The sequence below is a fragment of the Notothenia rossii genome (genome assembly GCF_949606895.1).
Source record: "Notothenia rossii genome assembly, chromosome: 5".
Taxonomy (NCBI): Eukaryota; Metazoa; Chordata; class Actinopteri; order Perciformes; family Nototheniidae; genus Notothenia; species Notothenia rossii.
The window spans coordinates 23,677,685-23,696,325 of NC_136903.1; the positions used below are offsets into that span (position 1 = coordinate 23,677,685).

The following is an 18,641-nucleotide window of genomic DNA, read 5'->3' on the forward strand; positions in this document are numbered from 1 at the left end:
AGCTGAGCTAAACGGCGGCTGTTGATCGTTCATACAGATGTATCAATATTCCTTTCAGCATGAAAAGGATGTTTCCCAAAATGTTGCTAGTGGAGCCTCGCAGCGGCGAAACCGTGCCGCGCCACACTAATGTATAATATATATAAATATATAGGCCTATATTGTGTTTCCCAGTATTTGTGTTGATCCTATTGAGTCAGGTCCATCCCTGGCCAACTTGTGGCCCCTCGCAAAGTTAGATGCTGAGGCCCTCTTTTTCGCGAGCGTCGACGGGGGGGTTGGGGTGCTAGTGGAGCATCAGCGGCGGAACCGTGCTGCGCCAAACTATTAAACCGTGCTGCAGTGGAAATGCGCCATAATTGCGCCGCATAAACGCATAGGTGCGCCGCATTTGCGGCTCAGTTGAGGCTCCCTGCGCAAGATGAGGCCCCTTCCGCGAGGTGAGGCCCCACGCAGTCTGCGTGATCTTCCTGTAGGAAGGGACGGCCCTGCATAGTGTCTGTGTACTGTCTAGTGCCTCACAGTTCAGAGATCTGACAGGGAAAGGCTACCATATGGCAAGAAAGGAAGGAGGGAGAGAGTGAGCAAGAGAGGTGGGGGGGTGGGGGGGAGTGGGTTTAAGCGAGAGGGACGATGAGTATGAGCAGTGAGAGCATGGGGACGACAACAAAATAAAAAAATAGTGACCAATGTATTATTAAGAGTCATACAAATGTTTTCCAGGACACTATAGCCAACATTTCTCAAACTGGAGTAAACAGTGTATTTGTTCGGGACTATTTTCAGCTGCGGATAAATACTCTTTCCAAGCCCTAATGAGTACCTATGGCTGAAGATCGGTGCATGTGGGATTGACTGAAAATAAACAACAGTGTTAAAGGTGGTTTTAAATATTGTTTTACAATCAAGGTCTTATAAGATATAATACGCTTTAGTGTCACAGTTGGCCTACTTGTAATTCAAATACTTTTGGATTTTTATAGGATTTGTTTACATTTATAAAACGAAATATCTGCAAACTTAATATTAAACCCTAAAATGTACTGTATCTACGCTCTTTTGGAGGAGAGTCCCCGTTATGTGACAGTGTGAACAGATTTATGTGCCCACAATGTCATTCATACATACACACACACACACACACACACACACACACACACACACACACACACACACACACACACACACACACACACACACATATATACACGCACACACACACACGCACACACACGCGCACACGCGCACACACACACAGTCTTTCTCTTGCTCTCGCTCTTCAGCTCCCTCCCTCATTCTGGCTCTGTTGCCAAGGCTACCGTACAGCCTCTTGCTGCATATACCTAGACGAAGCTGCCGCCTGTGGATCTCTCTCTCTCCTCCTGGATACAAACAAAAGACAAACCCATCAGACTTTTATTCCTCTATTTCTCTTTCACACACATACACACAGACATTTTGTCTCTCCTATCTTCACACACGTCCTCTCACTGTCAGTCTGTCTCCCTCTTACATGCAAACACACTCCTTCTCCTCCCAGACAGAGCAGCAGTAAAGGGATTGGCGTGGTTCTGGGTGTTTGGCTCCTGGTCTTTGGCTCAGAGGGAGCAGAGGGAGCAGAGCGGCAGATGGCGATGTGAAAACGGGCTCAGCCAGGTAAGAGGACTTATCCTAACCAGTCTTAAGGCTCTGGGTGAGCGAGTGTTCCAGCCTCTCCTCTGTCTCTCCCTCTGTCTCTCCTTCTTCCCCCTCTGTGGCTGTGCGACATGAGGTGAATACCAATTCCTCAGCAAAAGCCCCCGCGGTTCATATGGCTGCTGCGCTTTCCTGGCTGTGAAAAGGTAGGGATGTGGGATGTAGCCTCTGTGCCTTTTTTTGTTGTTGTGATTAAAACTGATCATTTGCCAACAGGTTGGCTCTTTGGTGCTATTCTGCGTGTTTCCCTTTCTCATCTTTTATTATTAAAAGCTTGATATCCTCTGTGTTGTATCATGTCTCTGTGACAATGTGGGAGTTACCAGCGAGAGATGCAACAGTCCACCTCCCTGGGTGATTCATTACTAATCCTTCCTGCTCTGCACTGTGTGGTCGCTCTAGCTCACCGTAGCCATGTACGTGATATGAATGAGGTTTTGTCTTAGTATGAATGACTGCCAGAGAATGCCATTCCTGCACTGGTGTTTTGATGCAGTGCAATCATATAACACAACCCTTTGTCACCGGGAAATCCAAATATATCTCCAGCAAACTATAAATCAATTCGTTATGCAGCATTTCAATTATTCATACAGTATAGCTTAGGCTGAGTTGTAAGTGTATACATACGTTAATGAATTTTGTCTTTGAAATGCACCTGGAGCTGCTGCAAGAGTGTATGTAAACAAAAGAGATGATTGATTGTCTGTCTCTGTTATTATGCAGGAGGCAGCTGCAGGTTTGCTGGATATTTAGTTCTAAGGTCATTGTGAGCTTATGTGTGTATCCATACCAAGATTTTATCCGTGCGAGTGTGTATGACAAAGAAAGGTTGACGAGGCAGGTCTTGGCCCTCGTGACTTTATCTCATGTTACCATCCCATCATCACTTTCAGTAATAGCTTCCTCTTACACCGTCTCCCTGCCACATTCAGCACTTCAACAACACACTCAATACTTCACTGTCGACAGCCTTTTGATTCACCTAGAAACAAGAAAGATGCAGTATCTGAGATCCTTAACTGGAACTTCGGGGGGAAAGTGAAACACATCCTGAACATTTTTTACCGAACAGATACACTGGCAGATTCCGGAATGTCCATTAAAACGCAAGCCAGCTGTCCTTAAAAGAAACACAAACAACACCAGATTAATTCCCCTTGTCCCTGATTGCAGGGAAAGAGCTTTACACAGCTGTCAGCAGCCGGTCCTGTGGTTCTGCTTGGGTTTACTGTATGGCTCCGTACAGACTCAGCTGGATGTTGGGTGCTCTGAATGGACGCAGATCAATGGAAACACTACACACACACTCTATTTGAAGAATGAGGGGGTGGTCTTTGTAGGACCCAAAGACAGTATACCTTCAGTAGGGAATGAGGCTGAATCAGCTGTCAGGTTGGACTTATTTTCCATTAATTACATGATTGCACATGTTTCTCTTAGAATACCGTCTCAGACTGTTAAATTAGTTTTATATAAGTCAAATGTCTTTGCCTGAATACACTATTGAGCTATGAAGCTTGGTGTTGTGTGTCACGCTATTATTTTTGAACAACAACTTTCTTTTGTGTTGTGATTGAGCTCCCCAACAATCAACAGGAACATTGTATCTCTTTCATAACAACCACCATCATTCTTTAAACCCACAAAACCTTATTTTGCAAGCCAAGTCTCAAAACAGGAGGCGTGTGTCGCAGTGGATAGAGCGTTGGTGGTCAGATCAAGGGAGCACAGGTTCAAACCCCACTGCAGTCAGCATGTCGTTGTGTCCCTGGGCAAGACACTTCACCCCAAATTGCTCCTGTGGGGATTGCCCACAGTATTGAGTATGTGAGTCGCTTTGGATAAAAGTGTCTAACAAGTAACATGTAATAAAAAAGATACAAAATATGTTCGATAAAATGTGGAGACTGTTACGATTCCAGGCACTTAGTATGTAGGACCCAAATGCAGACAGGGAGGCAGAGGTAAAGTATTGTGAGATACTTTATTTTTCCATGATTTAGCAAAAATGAACAAAAAGGTAATCACCAAAACTCCAGTCGAGATGACAAAAAAACAGAGGACATAAAATGAAGGCACTCACGCAGTGAGGAATCAAAAACCAAAGAGTTCCAAAAGCATAGACCTGACATGACAATAGACAAGACGAACTGACACTGAACACTGGGAGACAGGGGAATTTAAACACAGGGTAACAAGGCACAGGTGGGAACAATCAGGGGCGGGGCTGACACTGATGGGCACAGGAGACACACGAGGAGTGACAGGTGAAAACAATCAGGGAGTTAGACACACAAGGGACTAACGACAGACATGAAAAACAGAGGGAAAAGGACCAGACAATAACCCAGGAGGAAAAACATGACCGCAAACACCCAAACCTAGACAGACAACACTAAAACCCGTGACATAAACCTGGGGGTGTGACAGAGACATTTTGCATAAAATAGTAAAAAGTCATGAAAAAGATATCTGAACCATGAACACTTTGAGGTTTTGCAACACAAATCCAATACTAAAACTGTGACTTTAGGCGATTTGAGATACATGCTTATCATTGAAGATACAACAGTACTACAGGGATGTTACATAAAAAATGTAACTAAAGCATTTATTTTTATTTTACTATCTTCCACCTCTGTAAATAAAATGTGTTATAGCGTTTAGCAGCAAGAATTCCTGGAAGCGAGAAATTATTTGATAAAGTTAACCTTTTAAAAACTTTATTTTAAAGGGTTTCATTATTTTTTTGTTTCAGTTTGGTCAAAAGAAATTTCTTTATTTGTAAAACCCCTTGTACAACTCTGGTAAATTGTAGCAAACAATTGAAGGAGCAAGCACTCAGCAGCAACAGAGAGCGATGGCAAAACAAAGATATTTGCCTCGAAGAATTAAAGCAAAGAGAGACAAAAAATGTTAGACAAACGTGAATGTTGTCACTGCTCTCCCAGTGCAGATGTGTTTGGTTTTTCATTTTTCATTCAGGGTGTTTGCCAAAGTGTGTGAATGTTACAGTATGTTGGTTGCCACAGTTACCTAAACGCCAACCTCACTGCGTCATTGCCTCAGACAACCTTCACATAAACAAGATTTGCTTTTCCTCCCATTCATCCCTCCATCACCTCATCCACCTGTCCATCCATTGTTTAGAGAAGGCATTCTCTCAGCTTCTCTTATGAAACCCAAACTGTGTGTGTGTGTGTGTGTGTGTGTGTGTGTGTGTGTGTGTGTGTGTGTGTGTGTGTGTGTGTGTGTGTGTGTGTGTGTGTGTGTGTGTGCGCGCGCATCGTATGTGTGTGTACAAATAATATATAAATATAAATGTATAAACGTTGCTATGACTACAGGCCGGGCATGCTGGCTTCATCTCTTCAAAAACACCTTTGCAGCAAGCAAAAAGAGATAGAACATACACACACAGCTCCTGCTACTGGTGTGGTCTCATATTCCGCTGAGCTCACCTCATTCGTTCAACAGGGTCCAGTGGCACTGAAGGAGAGGAGGGGAGATGAGAGAGAGCGGGAGAGGAGAGCAGAGAAGGCTCGACTTCATGCATACTGATTGGACCGGAGCAATCTGAATGTATTTGGGAGGGTCTCTGCTTAGCCCATCTCGAATCATCCCCGCATCGTAGGGAGGGGACGAGAGGGAAAGAAAGGGAAAGATAATATTGATAGTTTACTGTGTCACCTAACATCACCATTCTCGGCTCATGAAAACACAACTCGGTGCTGACAAGAGTGCTTTATATGTATGTCGCATTTATGTGCTTAAAGTGGGCATATCATGCATATTTTTAGGTTCAATCTTATATGTTTTGGTTCATTCTGAATGTTTACATGCTTTAATGTTTAAAAAATAAATAAAAATCGTTCTCAAACTCTCTTTCTGAATATACTTGTTTCACCCCTTGGTCTTAAACGCGCCATTTTAGCACCTATCTCTTTATACAAACCTCTTGAATAAAAGTCCGGTCTGCTTGGCTCGCAAGAACAATTTCAAAGGTACACTGAACAAAAATATAAATGCAACACTTTTGTTTTCGCTCCCATTTTTCATGAGATGAACTCAAAGATCTAAAACATTTTGTATATACACAAAATAACCATTTCTCTCAAATATTGTTCACAAATCTGAAAAAATCTGTGATAGTGAGCACTTCTCCTTTGCCGAGATAATCCATCCCACCTCACAGGTGTGGCATATCAAGATGCTGATTAGCAGCATGAATATTGCACAGGTGTGCCTTAGGCTGGCCACAATAAAAGGCCACTCTGAAACGTGCAGTTTTGCTTCATTGGGGGGGTCTGGGGGGGTCCGAAAACCCTAGGGTTAAACCCTAACCCTAACCCTAACCCTAACATGTCACCCATTGAGCATGTTTGGGATGCTCTGGATCGACGTATACGACAGCGTGTTCCAGTTCCTGCCCATATCCAACAACTTCGCACAGCCTCAGGGTCTGGGGGGGTCCGAAAACCAGTCAGTATCTGGTGTGACCACCATTTGCCTCACGCAGTGCAACACATCTCCTTCGCATAGAGTTGATCAGGTTGTTGATTGTGGCCTGTGGAATGTTGGTCCACTCCTCTTCAATGGCTGTGCGAAGTTGCTGGATATTGGCAGGAACTGGAACACGCTGTCATATACGACGATCCAGTGCATCCCAAACATGCTCAATGGGTGACATGTTAGGGTTAGGGTTAGGGTTAGGGTTTAACCCTAGGGTTTTTGGACCCCCCCAGACCCCCCGAATAAAGAAAAACTGCACGTTTCAGAGTGGCCTTTTATTGTGGCCAGCCTAAGGCACACCTGTGCAATAATCATGCTGTCTAATCAGCATCTTGATATGCCACACCTGTGAGGTGGGATGGATTATCTCGGCAAAGGAGAAGTGCTCACTATCACAGATCTTTTCAGATTTGTGAACAATATTTGAGAGAAATGGTTATTTTGTGTATATACAAAATGTTTTAGATCTTTGAGTTCATCTCATGAAAAATGGGAGCAAAAACAAAAGTGTTGCATTTATATTTTTGTTCAGTGTAGTTCACAAGCCATTGGTGGCAATACTCTAATGAGCCGGCATGTGACATAGAAGGGAAAGCCGAATCTGAATGACTTATATTTGATCCCGTGTTTTCTGTTTTCCCTACTTTTTCCACAACAAACTGAGTGGGTTGTCTTATTTCCAAGTTGTTCTGTTGGTATGCTCTCCAGAAACCCAAAGCTATGGGTTTTTGCACTGAAAAAGTGTGTTTTTCACATTATGTCTAATTGTCCTGTCACTCTTTTTTATCTCTCTTTTCCTCTTTTTTTAATGTAATGTTTGGCTGTTGGTTGTCTTCTGTCCTTCAGATTTGACTCTTCCACACAATGGCTGACAACGGCTGGTTGCCACAGGATACAGGATTTAACTTGATCATGTGATCTGACTCCCCCAGTTCCCTGCCATCTATCATAGGTGAGTCATGTGACAGGCTTTACTGGTTTTTTTTATTCCACAAACCAACTGCAGTAATTTTTGTTGTTGGTTGGTCATTGATGAAAAGTTGTTCCAAACTCACTCATGACCAATTTAGCCATCAGCAACACATTCAGTAAAAGTGATATTTGCACAAACACTACACCACCACTCTCACTGGCCCCCGCATTCACACATCCGCACACACACCACGTGGCGCTAATCAGCCAAATGTACAAAACACCTTTATTAATGGTTGAAGGACAAAAGAGCAGGGCGGAAAAGGGCTTTGAATACACTGCTGACTGATACAGAGTGTGTGTGTGTGTGTGTGTGTGTGTGTGTGTGTGTGTGTGTGTGTGTGTGTGTGTGTGTGTGTGTGTGTGTGTGTGTGTGTGTGTGTGTGTGTGTGTGTGTGTGTGTGTGTGTGTGTGTGTGTGTGTGTGTGTGTGTGTGTGTGTGTGTGTGTTGTCAGTGGATGATAATGCTCAGGACGGATGAGAGGGATGAGAGCCACTCTGTTGCTAAGGCGACGGACAGGGCTGTAAACACGCTACCCCTGACTCATCTCTCCACAATAGAGCCTCTCTCTCTCTCACACACACACACACACACACACACACACACACACACACACACACACACACACACACACACACACACACACACACACACACACACACACACACACACACACAATAGAGTCCAATCTGAGGGAGAAAAGAGGATCCGGAGATGAGAGCCACTCCAAGCTGCTTAGCTGTACATCTGAATAGGACTGTGGAATAAACGCAACTCTTTCTGTCATATACACACTCATTTAAAAACACACAAACGGACAAACGCATACAACCTGACAAACACAGCTGGCACAAAATTGAACAAGAAATCAATATGTAGTTTTGTTTGACTTACTTCTCTGTCCTTGTGTTATAAGCAAAGCCACAAAGACTAAAAACATAGAAAGTGTGTTTGCCTAAGACATTTGAATTGTCACGTTAACTGAAATAACTTTATTTTGTGAAATTGTCTGCGTGTTCAATTTTGTTTCACGCAGGGTGTAATATGGTCTACCACCATATGAAGGTCTTCAAAACAGTGTAAAACCATAAAGCAACACTACCCACATTGGCCTTTTTGTGTTATAAGGTGTTAAAGCAGCAACTAAAGCAAACACTGTTTTTCATTTGAACAGTGTTTTGGACATTCTCACACGCCGTCTCTCAATATCATTCTGTAATGTACATGGCAAAACTCACAATAAAAACCCAGAAACAGAGTCAGAATCCAGCTAAAAAAGCATTATGATCACCAAGGAACGACATATCAAATATCGTTATTCAACAGGAGGATCATGACCCGCCGGCTGAGCAGCTCCACCCGTTCCCACACTGAGGACTCCATCTTCCTGAGGCCAGAAGAGGACCCTGTCTGGCTGGATGAGCCCACTAAGACTGATAAAAAAGGCCATGGAGCCCGTAAAAAAGAGGAGCTGAAAGACTGCAAAGATGGACTCGCAGGGGGACAAAGCCCTCAGGCAGAGGAAGTGTTTATGCACAAGGTGTACGCTCTGGTGATTGAGATCCACTGCTGGGCTGCACTGTTTGCCGTCTCCCAGGTCACGGTATGTGAGTAAAGTAAAAGTGCATAAAATCAAATCGAAAAAATGTCTTTTTTAGTTTTTACTTAAATGTCTTATTCAAAATAGGTTAGGGTTGAGCCTTCCTGTAATAACTTTGGTTTTCAGGATAGACCAGTATGAAAGATCCAGTAGCATCATTAGCAATGCATACCACCCTTTAGAAAAATGTATACTCTCTCGACTTGACCCTTATTTTTTCACATAGATGTTCTTATCTTATCACGTTGTCACATTCTCTAAAGAGTAGTGCCAGTCCACTTTATTATGGAAACATTATTGGGCTAGAATTAGACACCTCTTTTGTATTCTTATTTCTGTCTCTGTTGACTTACTTTATCTGAAAGAAAGGGCCGGAAACAACATTACCAAAGGCCAACAAAAAAAAGAGCCTTGTGAACGTGAACTTGATTATGACACCAGACTGCATGTGGTCTATATACATATTTGTATGCCTGTGTAATAGGCCATCTTCCTTTTTTCCCAGTTTCTCTTTTCGCCTGAGAGCAGCCACAATGTGCCTGATTACCAGTCCATGAATGACCAAAGAGTTCACAGTGACAATATCCCTTCCCTCCCTCCCTCCCTCTCTCCTCCCAGGGGTACTGGGTGTTTTTTGTGGTGGAAGGAAACGGACCTCTCTCTTCCATTTACAAAGCCCTGCATGTCATCGACTTCTACCTTGGTTTCATCCTACCCTGCCACCCGATTTTTGGAATGGATGTAAGTGTCATTACAGGATATGACCTCTAGAGCTGATTTTTTTGGAAAGAAACTTTAAAAAGTCATAATAATATATTAAATATAGTATTTTCTCCCTCTCTCTCTCTGCACTGCCTAGTCCATGGTGTTGATGGGGGAGGTGGTAAACACCAAAGAGCACAACTGGATTGTCAATGGAACTGCAGGCATCGGCGTGGCCATCTGTGTCATAATGGTAAAAACTAAACAATGAAGTGACCATCAAAAAACATCAAAACATTTGCAATTTCTCCATGTTTGTTGGGTTTAGGTGGATGTTCAATCATATTATTTTACCATTAAGTAACGTGACAGTCTTTGAAAGAAACTAAATTGACTATATCCTTAAGTTATCATTTTTCAAATTGGCTAGTTACTTTGTAAAATGGTGTATTGGCTTATCTTTCTCCCACTTACCTCTCCCCAGGTCATTCACATGGTGCGTAAATGGCGTTATGGCACTGGCTTTGGGTCGTTTGGAACAGTTTCGCGGGACATTGGTGACCGGCGTCAGTCTGTGAGCCGCCAGCCTTCCTTCACCCTGTCAGAGTGGACGGACGCTCAGGAGGACCTGATGGACATGGACACCGAGCCTCAGACGCCGGTCTTTGAAATGGGCTCTGACAACAGGATGGAGGGAGATGCCGCCACCCTCCTTGTCACCCCAGTGGGGCTTCAGGAGAGGCAAGTGATGACTGCAGAGTCCTGGGGAGAACTTTTGTAAATAAGATGACAAGAGTGTCAAGGGCTGGGTATATTTTTATATATATTTCTTCCTGAATACTTTAGTACCTTTATGCATACTTTTTTTTATCAGACACTGTAACCATAGAGAATCACAATACTCTTGAACATTTTGCGTTTCCGTGAAAAACATCCCGATTGACTTTACCACACCACAGACTGGAAAGGTTGTAGCTGCTGCGGTAGTTGGCAATAACGAAACACGTAACGCGGTGAATTCATGCAAGCAAAACTATACTATACTTGTTTTCTATATTCTTTTTGTAGTTATACCTGGAATTGAGGAAGGTGTGTGCTGAATTCAGTTTGTCATTAAAATCCTTATTGCTCATAGAAGATGGCTATTTGTTTGATTCAACATGTTTCACACAGGAGAGGCTCCAACGTTTCCCTGACCTTGGATATGTGTTCCCCGGGCTGCACTGAGCCCTACGGCTACGGAGGCCAGCTCTCCCCTAGAGACCAAACGGCCAAGGAGTACCTCCGGCAGGGAACAAACAGTCTGACCCCTGCCATGCTACACGAACGGGCCATAGATGACCAGAGCCTGCAGGCAGAGTTCTATGTGAGCGCAGCAGCAACAGTATCTCACGTCTTCAGATTAACAGGGATGAACAGAGACTCACCGGAAAAGACGTGTACATACTGACACACACACAGGCACAAATGCACACATGCACACACACCAAGCAGAGCTCTGTACACACCCGTAAGCTTTTTCACTGTCTGTTGGTGGGCGAAGGAAGGATAGATACAGGCATATTTGCATACAAAAACCCATAGAGGATTTCAGTGTCTGCTGGAAGATGTGTTTTCAAGACAACACACAGGTTGTCCTTAGAATATTAATCAGGTACAACTAAAAAGCAGCCGTTTACAGTATATTGATGGGAAATGGATGACTTATGTATAACATTCATCACTAAGTCACGTAATGACTTAATGATTACTTTGACTTTCTTACTGTTTTGTTGCCTTGTAGAAGGCATGGTTAGGATTTCCCCTCTGTTTCTGCAAAGACTGATTGTTATTGCTCCCATTGTTGTGTGTTCATTGGCAGGAAACTCCCATGAACTTTGTGGACCCTAAAGAGTACAACTATCCAGGGCTGGTGAGAAAGAACCGCTACAAAACCATCTTACCCAGTGAGTAGGGCAGCACCACTAAGGAGGTTTTCACGTAAGGGACTGATGCGAGAACACTTGACTCCCATGTCCAGTTTGTTAATGTGTGTGTGAACACTGCAAAGCTTACACTTGAAAAGGCGGTCCCGAGTATGGTTTGTGTGTACTCGGGTAGGGTTTTTATCAGGTGTGAAAACCAACCGTACCAAAGAAGCAGAAGTGGACAGCTATTAAACATGAGTCGTAGTTTCTTTATCTGCTCACCATCAGCCCAACCACTCACTTAATTTAAACTCAGCAAAATCTAAATATACCTATTGTCTTTGTTAGGTCAATCCTTTTGCAACCATCACCATCTCTGGTTTGGTCATTAACAGAGTTAGTGAAAATATTCTAACTCTGAACAAAGAAGATCACCCCTCCCTGCCTTAGTTTTGGCTCACTTTACGAAAATAGAGACAACGTTAACAAAAGCCTTTACAAATGTTGATAAAGACTCAAATACTCTTCACATCAATATTACCGATGCTACAGCTGAGCGGTGGGAGGGTGGAAAAGGTGTCTTAGAAGGGCAGGGTAGGAATCAATCTTAACTTTAAATAAATCACTGTATCATGTATCACTTTAACTATTTTTGAATCAATTCATCATCAGATCATAAATGTTGTAAAAGATCTATCCCTGTGCACCACATACTCAAATTGACACACAGTAGACAAACAAAACCAAAACTGAGCAGTAAGATGTTATACAATGAATTAGTATTTCAAGATTATTTCTCATAGTCGTTTGCTGTCACCTCTTTGAATTGCAACCCATGCGTATCTCTTTTTCACGACAATCTTAAACTGTCCACCTGCAGACACGCACAGCAGAGTGATCTTGAAGTCACAGGATGAAGACGATTTTCTCTCTACTTACATCAACGCTAATTATCTCAAAGTAAGTGCAAATGTGTGAATTTGTGGGCAAAATAGTTCCAAAGCAAAGTTCTGTGCAGTCACTGTTACCAGAATGTTCATGTTTTTGTGCGTCTGTGTGCAGGGTTATGGGGATGAAGATGACGAGTGTTCATACATTGCGACCCAGGGTCCCACCGTGAACACAGTGGGGGACTTCTGGAGGATGGTGTGGCAGGAGAGATGCCCGATCATAGTGATGATTACCAACCTGGAGGAGAAAAACGAGGTCAGTGCAAAGTGATGGTGATGATGATGATGATGACGATGATGATGTTGATGATGATGATGAATTGATGCCCCAGTAATGAATTAATTGACTGATAAGTTAGTAATGAGTTGGTAAAAACACGAGTGTCCATTATGTCTTGTAGAAATGCGCTGAGTACTGGCCTGAGGACACTGTGACCCATGAGGGCATTGAGATCACCGTTGTCACGGTAACCCAGGAGGATGACTACAGTCTGAGGGTGTTTACTTTGAAGGTAAGACACAGGAAGACAGGTAATATGTTCCACAAAAAGGTTGAATAGGCAATGGTGTACAAGATAGCTACAAAAAAATTGAAGGGTCAGTTTAACCCTCTAGGGTCAAAGCCCATTTTTTCGAATGTTTGGGTCGCCTTTGCTTTTAAAAAAAAGAAGCTTTTAAAACATGAACCCTGTGATGCACAATCAAATAATATGCATGTTTTTTTATGCAGCGCTAAGCTATCAGCATATGTAGGCTGCAGTGATGTCACATGGAAGTACAGATAATGAGACAATAAGTACTTAAAAATAAAAAAACAAGACGAAAATGTTATCACTTATATAGAAATGTATTCAAAACCGACAGTAAAAAGAAGTCTACAAGACTTTTGACATCAGAATATAGTTATTTTAACTCTTGGTGACCATGGGGAACAAATTAAATATGTCAAAGTACAAAATCAATATGTATCTACAATATTTACAAAAAGGTCTTGGCGTTATTATATCAACAATGTGAGTTGTGCCATTCCTCAAAGCAGTTTCTGTCAGGTGCAAGACAGAGGGCCACACCACACCGTCTACACCTCCAGGGGGGGAACTGGCTGGCCGGCATGGTCTGCCTACAAAAAAAAGAAAAGTGCTGATCACTTTGGAAATGGGAATAATATGTCACACATTTATCAGTGTTGTGGAAATATGACTGTTTTATACAGTAAGGACAATAATATATATATATATTTTATCTATATGTTCTATCTATTTTTGCTGCAGTAATTATTGTCCTTACTGTATAAAAAGGGCGTATTTCCAAGACACTGATGGTTGTGACATACTATTCGCTTACGCATGTCCACTGTGATCAGCGGACTCCATGCAAGGATTCATGGGATGCAAAATTAGATCTATAATCTTTACCTAACTAGTAAAACATCTACATCTACTTCCATCATGGATACATGTTCATAAAATGTATCCATTGTTTGTTTATGCGCTTCTTGGAATCTCTAAAAAAAACATTGTTTTTCGAGAATAGATTCCAAATCGCCTGGAAATGGTACAAGCAGCGTAGACCTAAGAGGGTTAAACCAATTACAAAAATACTGTTTGAGCATTCATCTCAAGTGGTATCTATTAGGTTTATTTTTCCATTTAAAATAGGTGGTTGTTATTCTATTAATTGTGCTAACCGTATTGTTTAAAGCTTTTAAAACCTAACTAGGACTCTATACAACCTACATGCTAGCATTGACTATGCTAACATGCAGAGGTTTAGCAGGTATGTTACCATATGCATAATCTATTCTAGTGTGCTAGTAAGCAATTAACACAAAGTACAGATGGGACTAATTCAAAGTTCATTAGTTTGTGTAAGAGGAAAAGTTCAGGGATCACTAAGATTCATCCTGAGGGGAACATGAATGTCTTTGGGCTCCCACCTCATGGCAATCCATCCAATAGTTATCAAAATGTAAACTTCACGGTCACTCTGGAGGAAAAGGATAGAGGATGACCAAAGGCATTATGATTCATCATCTCTGCATCAAGCGCTAGCCTCGTCCATTGTGTGCCGTAAATCGAGCCTTGATTTTTCCTGGGAGATCGCGACCCAGAGTCAGATAGATTTGCTTAGTGACAGAAAGGCTCATAGGTGATCTAAATGCCGATGGTGTCATTATTCTACAGCTATTACATTGTACAACTTTCATAATGATAAGCTAAAGCAAATAGGTGGTCACTTTAATATAAGAACGTAGTATAGGAATATAAAGTTAAGTAGTGAAGAGGTGTCTGCCTTTAAATCAGTTAAATCAAACAGACTAATCACACGTTTGTTGGCCAATGGTTTATCCAACTGGTAGCTATACTATTCAATTCGTTTTCTCATGGTTTATATTGAGTTTGGGGTCATGGTGCCATTAGCACTTAGCAAGCCAAACATGATAATTCAGTAAATGGGACCTGGTTTTGATTACCAAGCACCAGGGGATCATTATATAAAGTGCTTAAAAGCCTGATGTTTTTGTTGTTTACCTGTTTGATTAATGATTACTGTCTTAATTACCCTCTGGGAATAAAGACCCCTGATGGATTTGATTATGTTACAGTGTAGGAAAGGGATGGACTATGTAAGCTCTTTTTTTATAACCCTCACTCTTTTTTTGCTGTCATGTTCTGCGTTCATTGTTGTCGTAGCAACTAACACCAAGGTAACAATTTGGGTATGCATGCAAATAAAATGGCTGATCAGAAATCAGTCTCAGCGTGTCTGTCTCAGGTACGTGTGTGTGCTACGTGATCACATTTGTATTTGAATGCCAGTCTGTGTGTGTCTATGTTAATATGTGTGTGTTTGCCAGTGTGAGGGGGAAGAGCGCAGTCTGCGGCAGTACTGGTACACCTCGTGGCCTGATCAGAAGACTCCAGACAAGGCTCCACCTCTTCTGGAACTGGTGCAGGAAGTGGAAAGGGCTCGAGAGGAAGCCCCGCCCTCCAGTGGCCCTATAATTGTCCACTGCAGGTGCAAAAGCTTATTTATGATATAGGGACAACTAAGGGTGATACGTTTGTCAAAAAGTAAAACAATGTTTAATATAGGCTATAGCCTACATGCAAATATTTTCGCTCAATGGTGTGTTTGTAGAGACATGTTTTGCTGGCAATTATTGTACATTTGGTTTTGCGTACCATGACCGGGACAAATAAAATGAAAAAGGGAAAACTGCCCAGTTTCATATCAGAGGGAACACTTGTTACTGCTGCCCTTTGGCCCTTTGGCATCAAATGAATGGGATCATTGCTAATCAATACAGCAATCCATTTTTTCCTGCGTCCCTTTACCCGTCCAACTTGTTGCCCTTAGTGCTGGAATTGGACGAACTGGCTGCTTCATCGCCACCTCCATCCTGTGCAAGCAGCTGAGGACTGAGGGTTCGGTGGACATCCTGAGAACCACCTGCCAGCTCCGTCTGGACAGGTGAGATTTGCTTATCCGTTATCCATGCTCATGTCTATCTTTAGTTCTTGGCATGAAATCGTTTTGTTTATGGAAAAAGAGCCTTGTTGACGTAGATCCACCTGATCTGGATTCAAATCACTGGGAGCTAAAGATGGATTGGTTTAATCCAAAATAGAACTGCTGTGAACATCTTAATATGCATGGGACTATTAACCTGTGTGTTATGGCACTTTAAGATATTATATGTAACATTTGACATTATTGTCGACGTTCAATTGACCATATATTTCCAACAATATATAAACCTAGAATTCCATCATTATAATCAAGGTAACCTTCCACGTCCATTTCGTTTGGTCACAAGTATTGGTGATTATTTTTGCCAGAAAATGGCAGGATTTTACATTTTATCCAGTTTGAAGCCGCATTTTTATGAATCAATTTAAATGTTGGTCCTTTAAAATTAAATATTTAACCTGGAAAAAAGTGTTTAGTTATAGTTAATAGAGAAACAAGCTGAGCAGTGTTGGAGAAGCTCTGATTTTTTTATGTGAAACTCCTTTATTTACCTGTGTTAATAACCTAGTCTGTTTGTTTTGGAGAGTAGAAGACTCTCACTCCCAGGATCCCACACTCCTTCACAGTCATTCATCTCTTTGTTTATCGAATTGATTGAGAGACCCCTAGTGGCTGGCATACATATCGCATGTTGAGGTAAAATGCATTGTGTTGATACTCGGCTGATAAAAATAAAGGGCAAGTCCTGAATTTTGTTGGTGACATGGCCAAGATTGTAAGACTGTCAGCGAATCAGTGATGCCTGTACAAACTTTAGATACAAATCTGTCATTTTAATGATGATGTTGATATTTCACTGTATTAATGACAATTTTGATTGGACGACACACTTCTTTGCACAAATTCACTGCAAAGCATTGAATAGTTATTCAGATATCTCTGTTTGGAACAAAGTGAAAGACTGACTGACTGACCATTGTGCGTGTGTTTCTTTCTGTGTATGTTTCTCAGGGGTGGGATGATCCAGACGGGTGAGCAGTACCAGTTTGTGCATCACGTCCTCAGCCTGTACGAGAAGCAGCAGTCTCACACCGCTGAGGAGTAGAGTGAGCGTACAGCAACACCCAGATCGAGACACACCACTGTACACTGTACCGCCTCTGGTGGTACGCACCACTGTACCTAGCATCATCTCAATCTCACCCTTTAACAAGGTCAAACTATGTTAATCTCTTCACCCAAGACAGGCCCGCTCAGACAGGACTGAATGGCTCACATGAAATATGTGCTTACTGTATGTCTTGGAGCAGAACAAACAAAGGGAGGTGGAATTGGAAATAGCCCCCCCGAAAATTCTGTTCACACAAAATAATCCAAGCCCGCACTTCTGACACAATTTCAGTCCTACTGAGATTTTATTATCACGTAACTGTTAATAAGTCTCAGTCGTTATGGCCTCTTCTAGTAATTAGGCCCCCTCAGATACTGTCCGTACAGTTATAAAATATTGAACTGGACCTAAAGTATAATCAGTCTCTTAAAGTTGGTTTCAATAAAAAAGGGACTCTAAGTGCCAGCATAATTAAAATCTACAGAAATGATCATGCCAGCATAATAACAAACACTATAAGATACAATTTAACCAGCATCCTTTTTCATTGACCATCACTGACCCTCAATTTCAATGTTAATTAAAAAATCATTACAGAAGGCCTGTTTCAACTGCTGATTCGTACAGGAACCTCATTTTCAGGTTGCATGGTGTTAAGTGTTATTAAAGGCATGTGCAATGTTATGGAACATAGGAATGTATAACAATTAGGTTTTTAATGAACTAATTAGGATTTCTCTGCAATCTACAGTATTACAGTTTTACCATGCTGCCCGTGCAGTCCTCATGGCCCATGATGTTTACAGCAAACAACTCCTACATTAAGGCCTCATAGACGTACACTCAGAGGCATCACAGAGCCAGGGACACTGAGGGGACAGTGGCTTGAAATAGAATCAGACAGTCAGACAAATCAATACACAGCCTAATCAAAGCTCTGGAGAATCTGGCATGTAGACGAGGGAAAGTGTAATGCAGAGTAAAGCAAAAATGTTGCGACAAAAAAAAAGCTACATAAATTGATGAACGGTGGTCCCCTACACCTAATCCTCTTGTAAATGTCCCAATACTCTCATGATCGGCCTCAGAGTTCCATGATCTGTGATGCCTCTGCTTTCAACAGTAGCTTGAATACATCTGTGAAGTAAGACGCCCATGATTGTTGTAAAGACAGGCCAGGCCTAATCTGTATGAAGCACAATAGACCAACTAAGGTTGTCTCTGATGTTCAGCTGTAAAAGTTCCTTTTTTTTCTCCGTATTGTGTTTTGATTGTGTTGAGTTTAATGGATTGCATGTGCTGTATGGGACTCCATAGGTCCACAATCAAAGCGACGTGATTGGTTGTCCTGCTTTTTGTTGTGTAAAAGGGTTTAAGCCTATTATATTGCTTGCTCTCGGCCAATGCTTTTGATACAGTTTGCTTTTGTGAAACCAACCAGAGATATTTTTAGAACATTTTGATACAATCCTTTCGAGTAGATGCCTTGTGTATATTTCCGTTTACACCATGATGGAATGTAGCTCATACTGTGGATCAAACCATCGGTTTATATTGCAAGATTTGACAGAACAAAATGTGACAACTACCTAAGTTACCTTACAGTACAGAAAATAAGTAGATTATGTTCGGTCTTCAGTATTATTACTTTATGCCTTTAGGCTTTGCTTTAATATGCTTTGCTTTCTGTCTATGTTTTTATCTTTTTTTCTTG

At 41.9% G+C, this 18,641-nt stretch overlaps 1 protein-coding gene across 3 annotated transcripts; it reads left to right on the forward strand.

Annotated features, from left to right (window-relative positions):
* The first annotated feature begins 1,293 nt into the window (after positions 1–1,293).
* On the forward strand, positions 1,294–17,974 carry LOC307039416 (tyrosine-protein phosphatase non-receptor type 5-like). Of its 3 annotated transcripts, XM_079681483.1 has the most exons (15): positions 1,294–1,656; positions 1,772–1,841; positions 7,057–7,162; positions 8,510–8,786; positions 9,402–9,524; positions 9,643–9,738; positions 9,970–10,226; positions 10,659–10,851; positions 11,347–11,431; positions 12,273–12,352; positions 12,455–12,598; positions 12,744–12,854; positions 15,200–15,360; positions 15,703–15,816; positions 16,828–17,974. In XM_079681483.1, exons 4-15 carry the CDS (start codon positions 8,517–8,519, stop codon positions 16,919–16,921), a joined length of 1,728 nt encoding a protein of 575 aa, XP_079537609.1. In that variant the 5' UTR covers positions 1,294–1,656; positions 1,772–1,841; positions 7,057–7,162; positions 8,510–8,516; the 3' UTR covers positions 16,922–17,974. The 3 variants fall into 3 exon arrangements, with proteins under 3 accessions (XP_079537609.1, XP_079537607.1, XP_079537608.1); XM_079681481.1 differs by lacking the exon at positions 1,772–1,841; XM_079681482.1 differs by lacking the exon at positions 1,294–1,656 and having other exon boundaries at positions 1,669–1,841.
* The last annotated feature ends 667 nt before the right edge of the window (positions 17,975–18,641 follow it).

Coding starts and splice junctions, on each gene's coding strand:
- LOC307039416 (XM_079681483.1), top strand. CDS start 8,517: ATGACCCGCCGGCTGAGCAGCTCCACCCGTTCCCACACTGAGGACTCC. Junction 9,739..9,969: donor TGGCCATCTGTGTCATAATG/GTAAAAACTAAA, acceptor ACCTCTCCCCAG/GTCATTCACATGGTGCGTAA. Junction 10,852..11,346: donor GCCTGCAGGCAGAGTTCTAT/GTGAGCGCAGCA, acceptor GTTCATTGGCAG/GAAACTCCCATGAACTTTGT.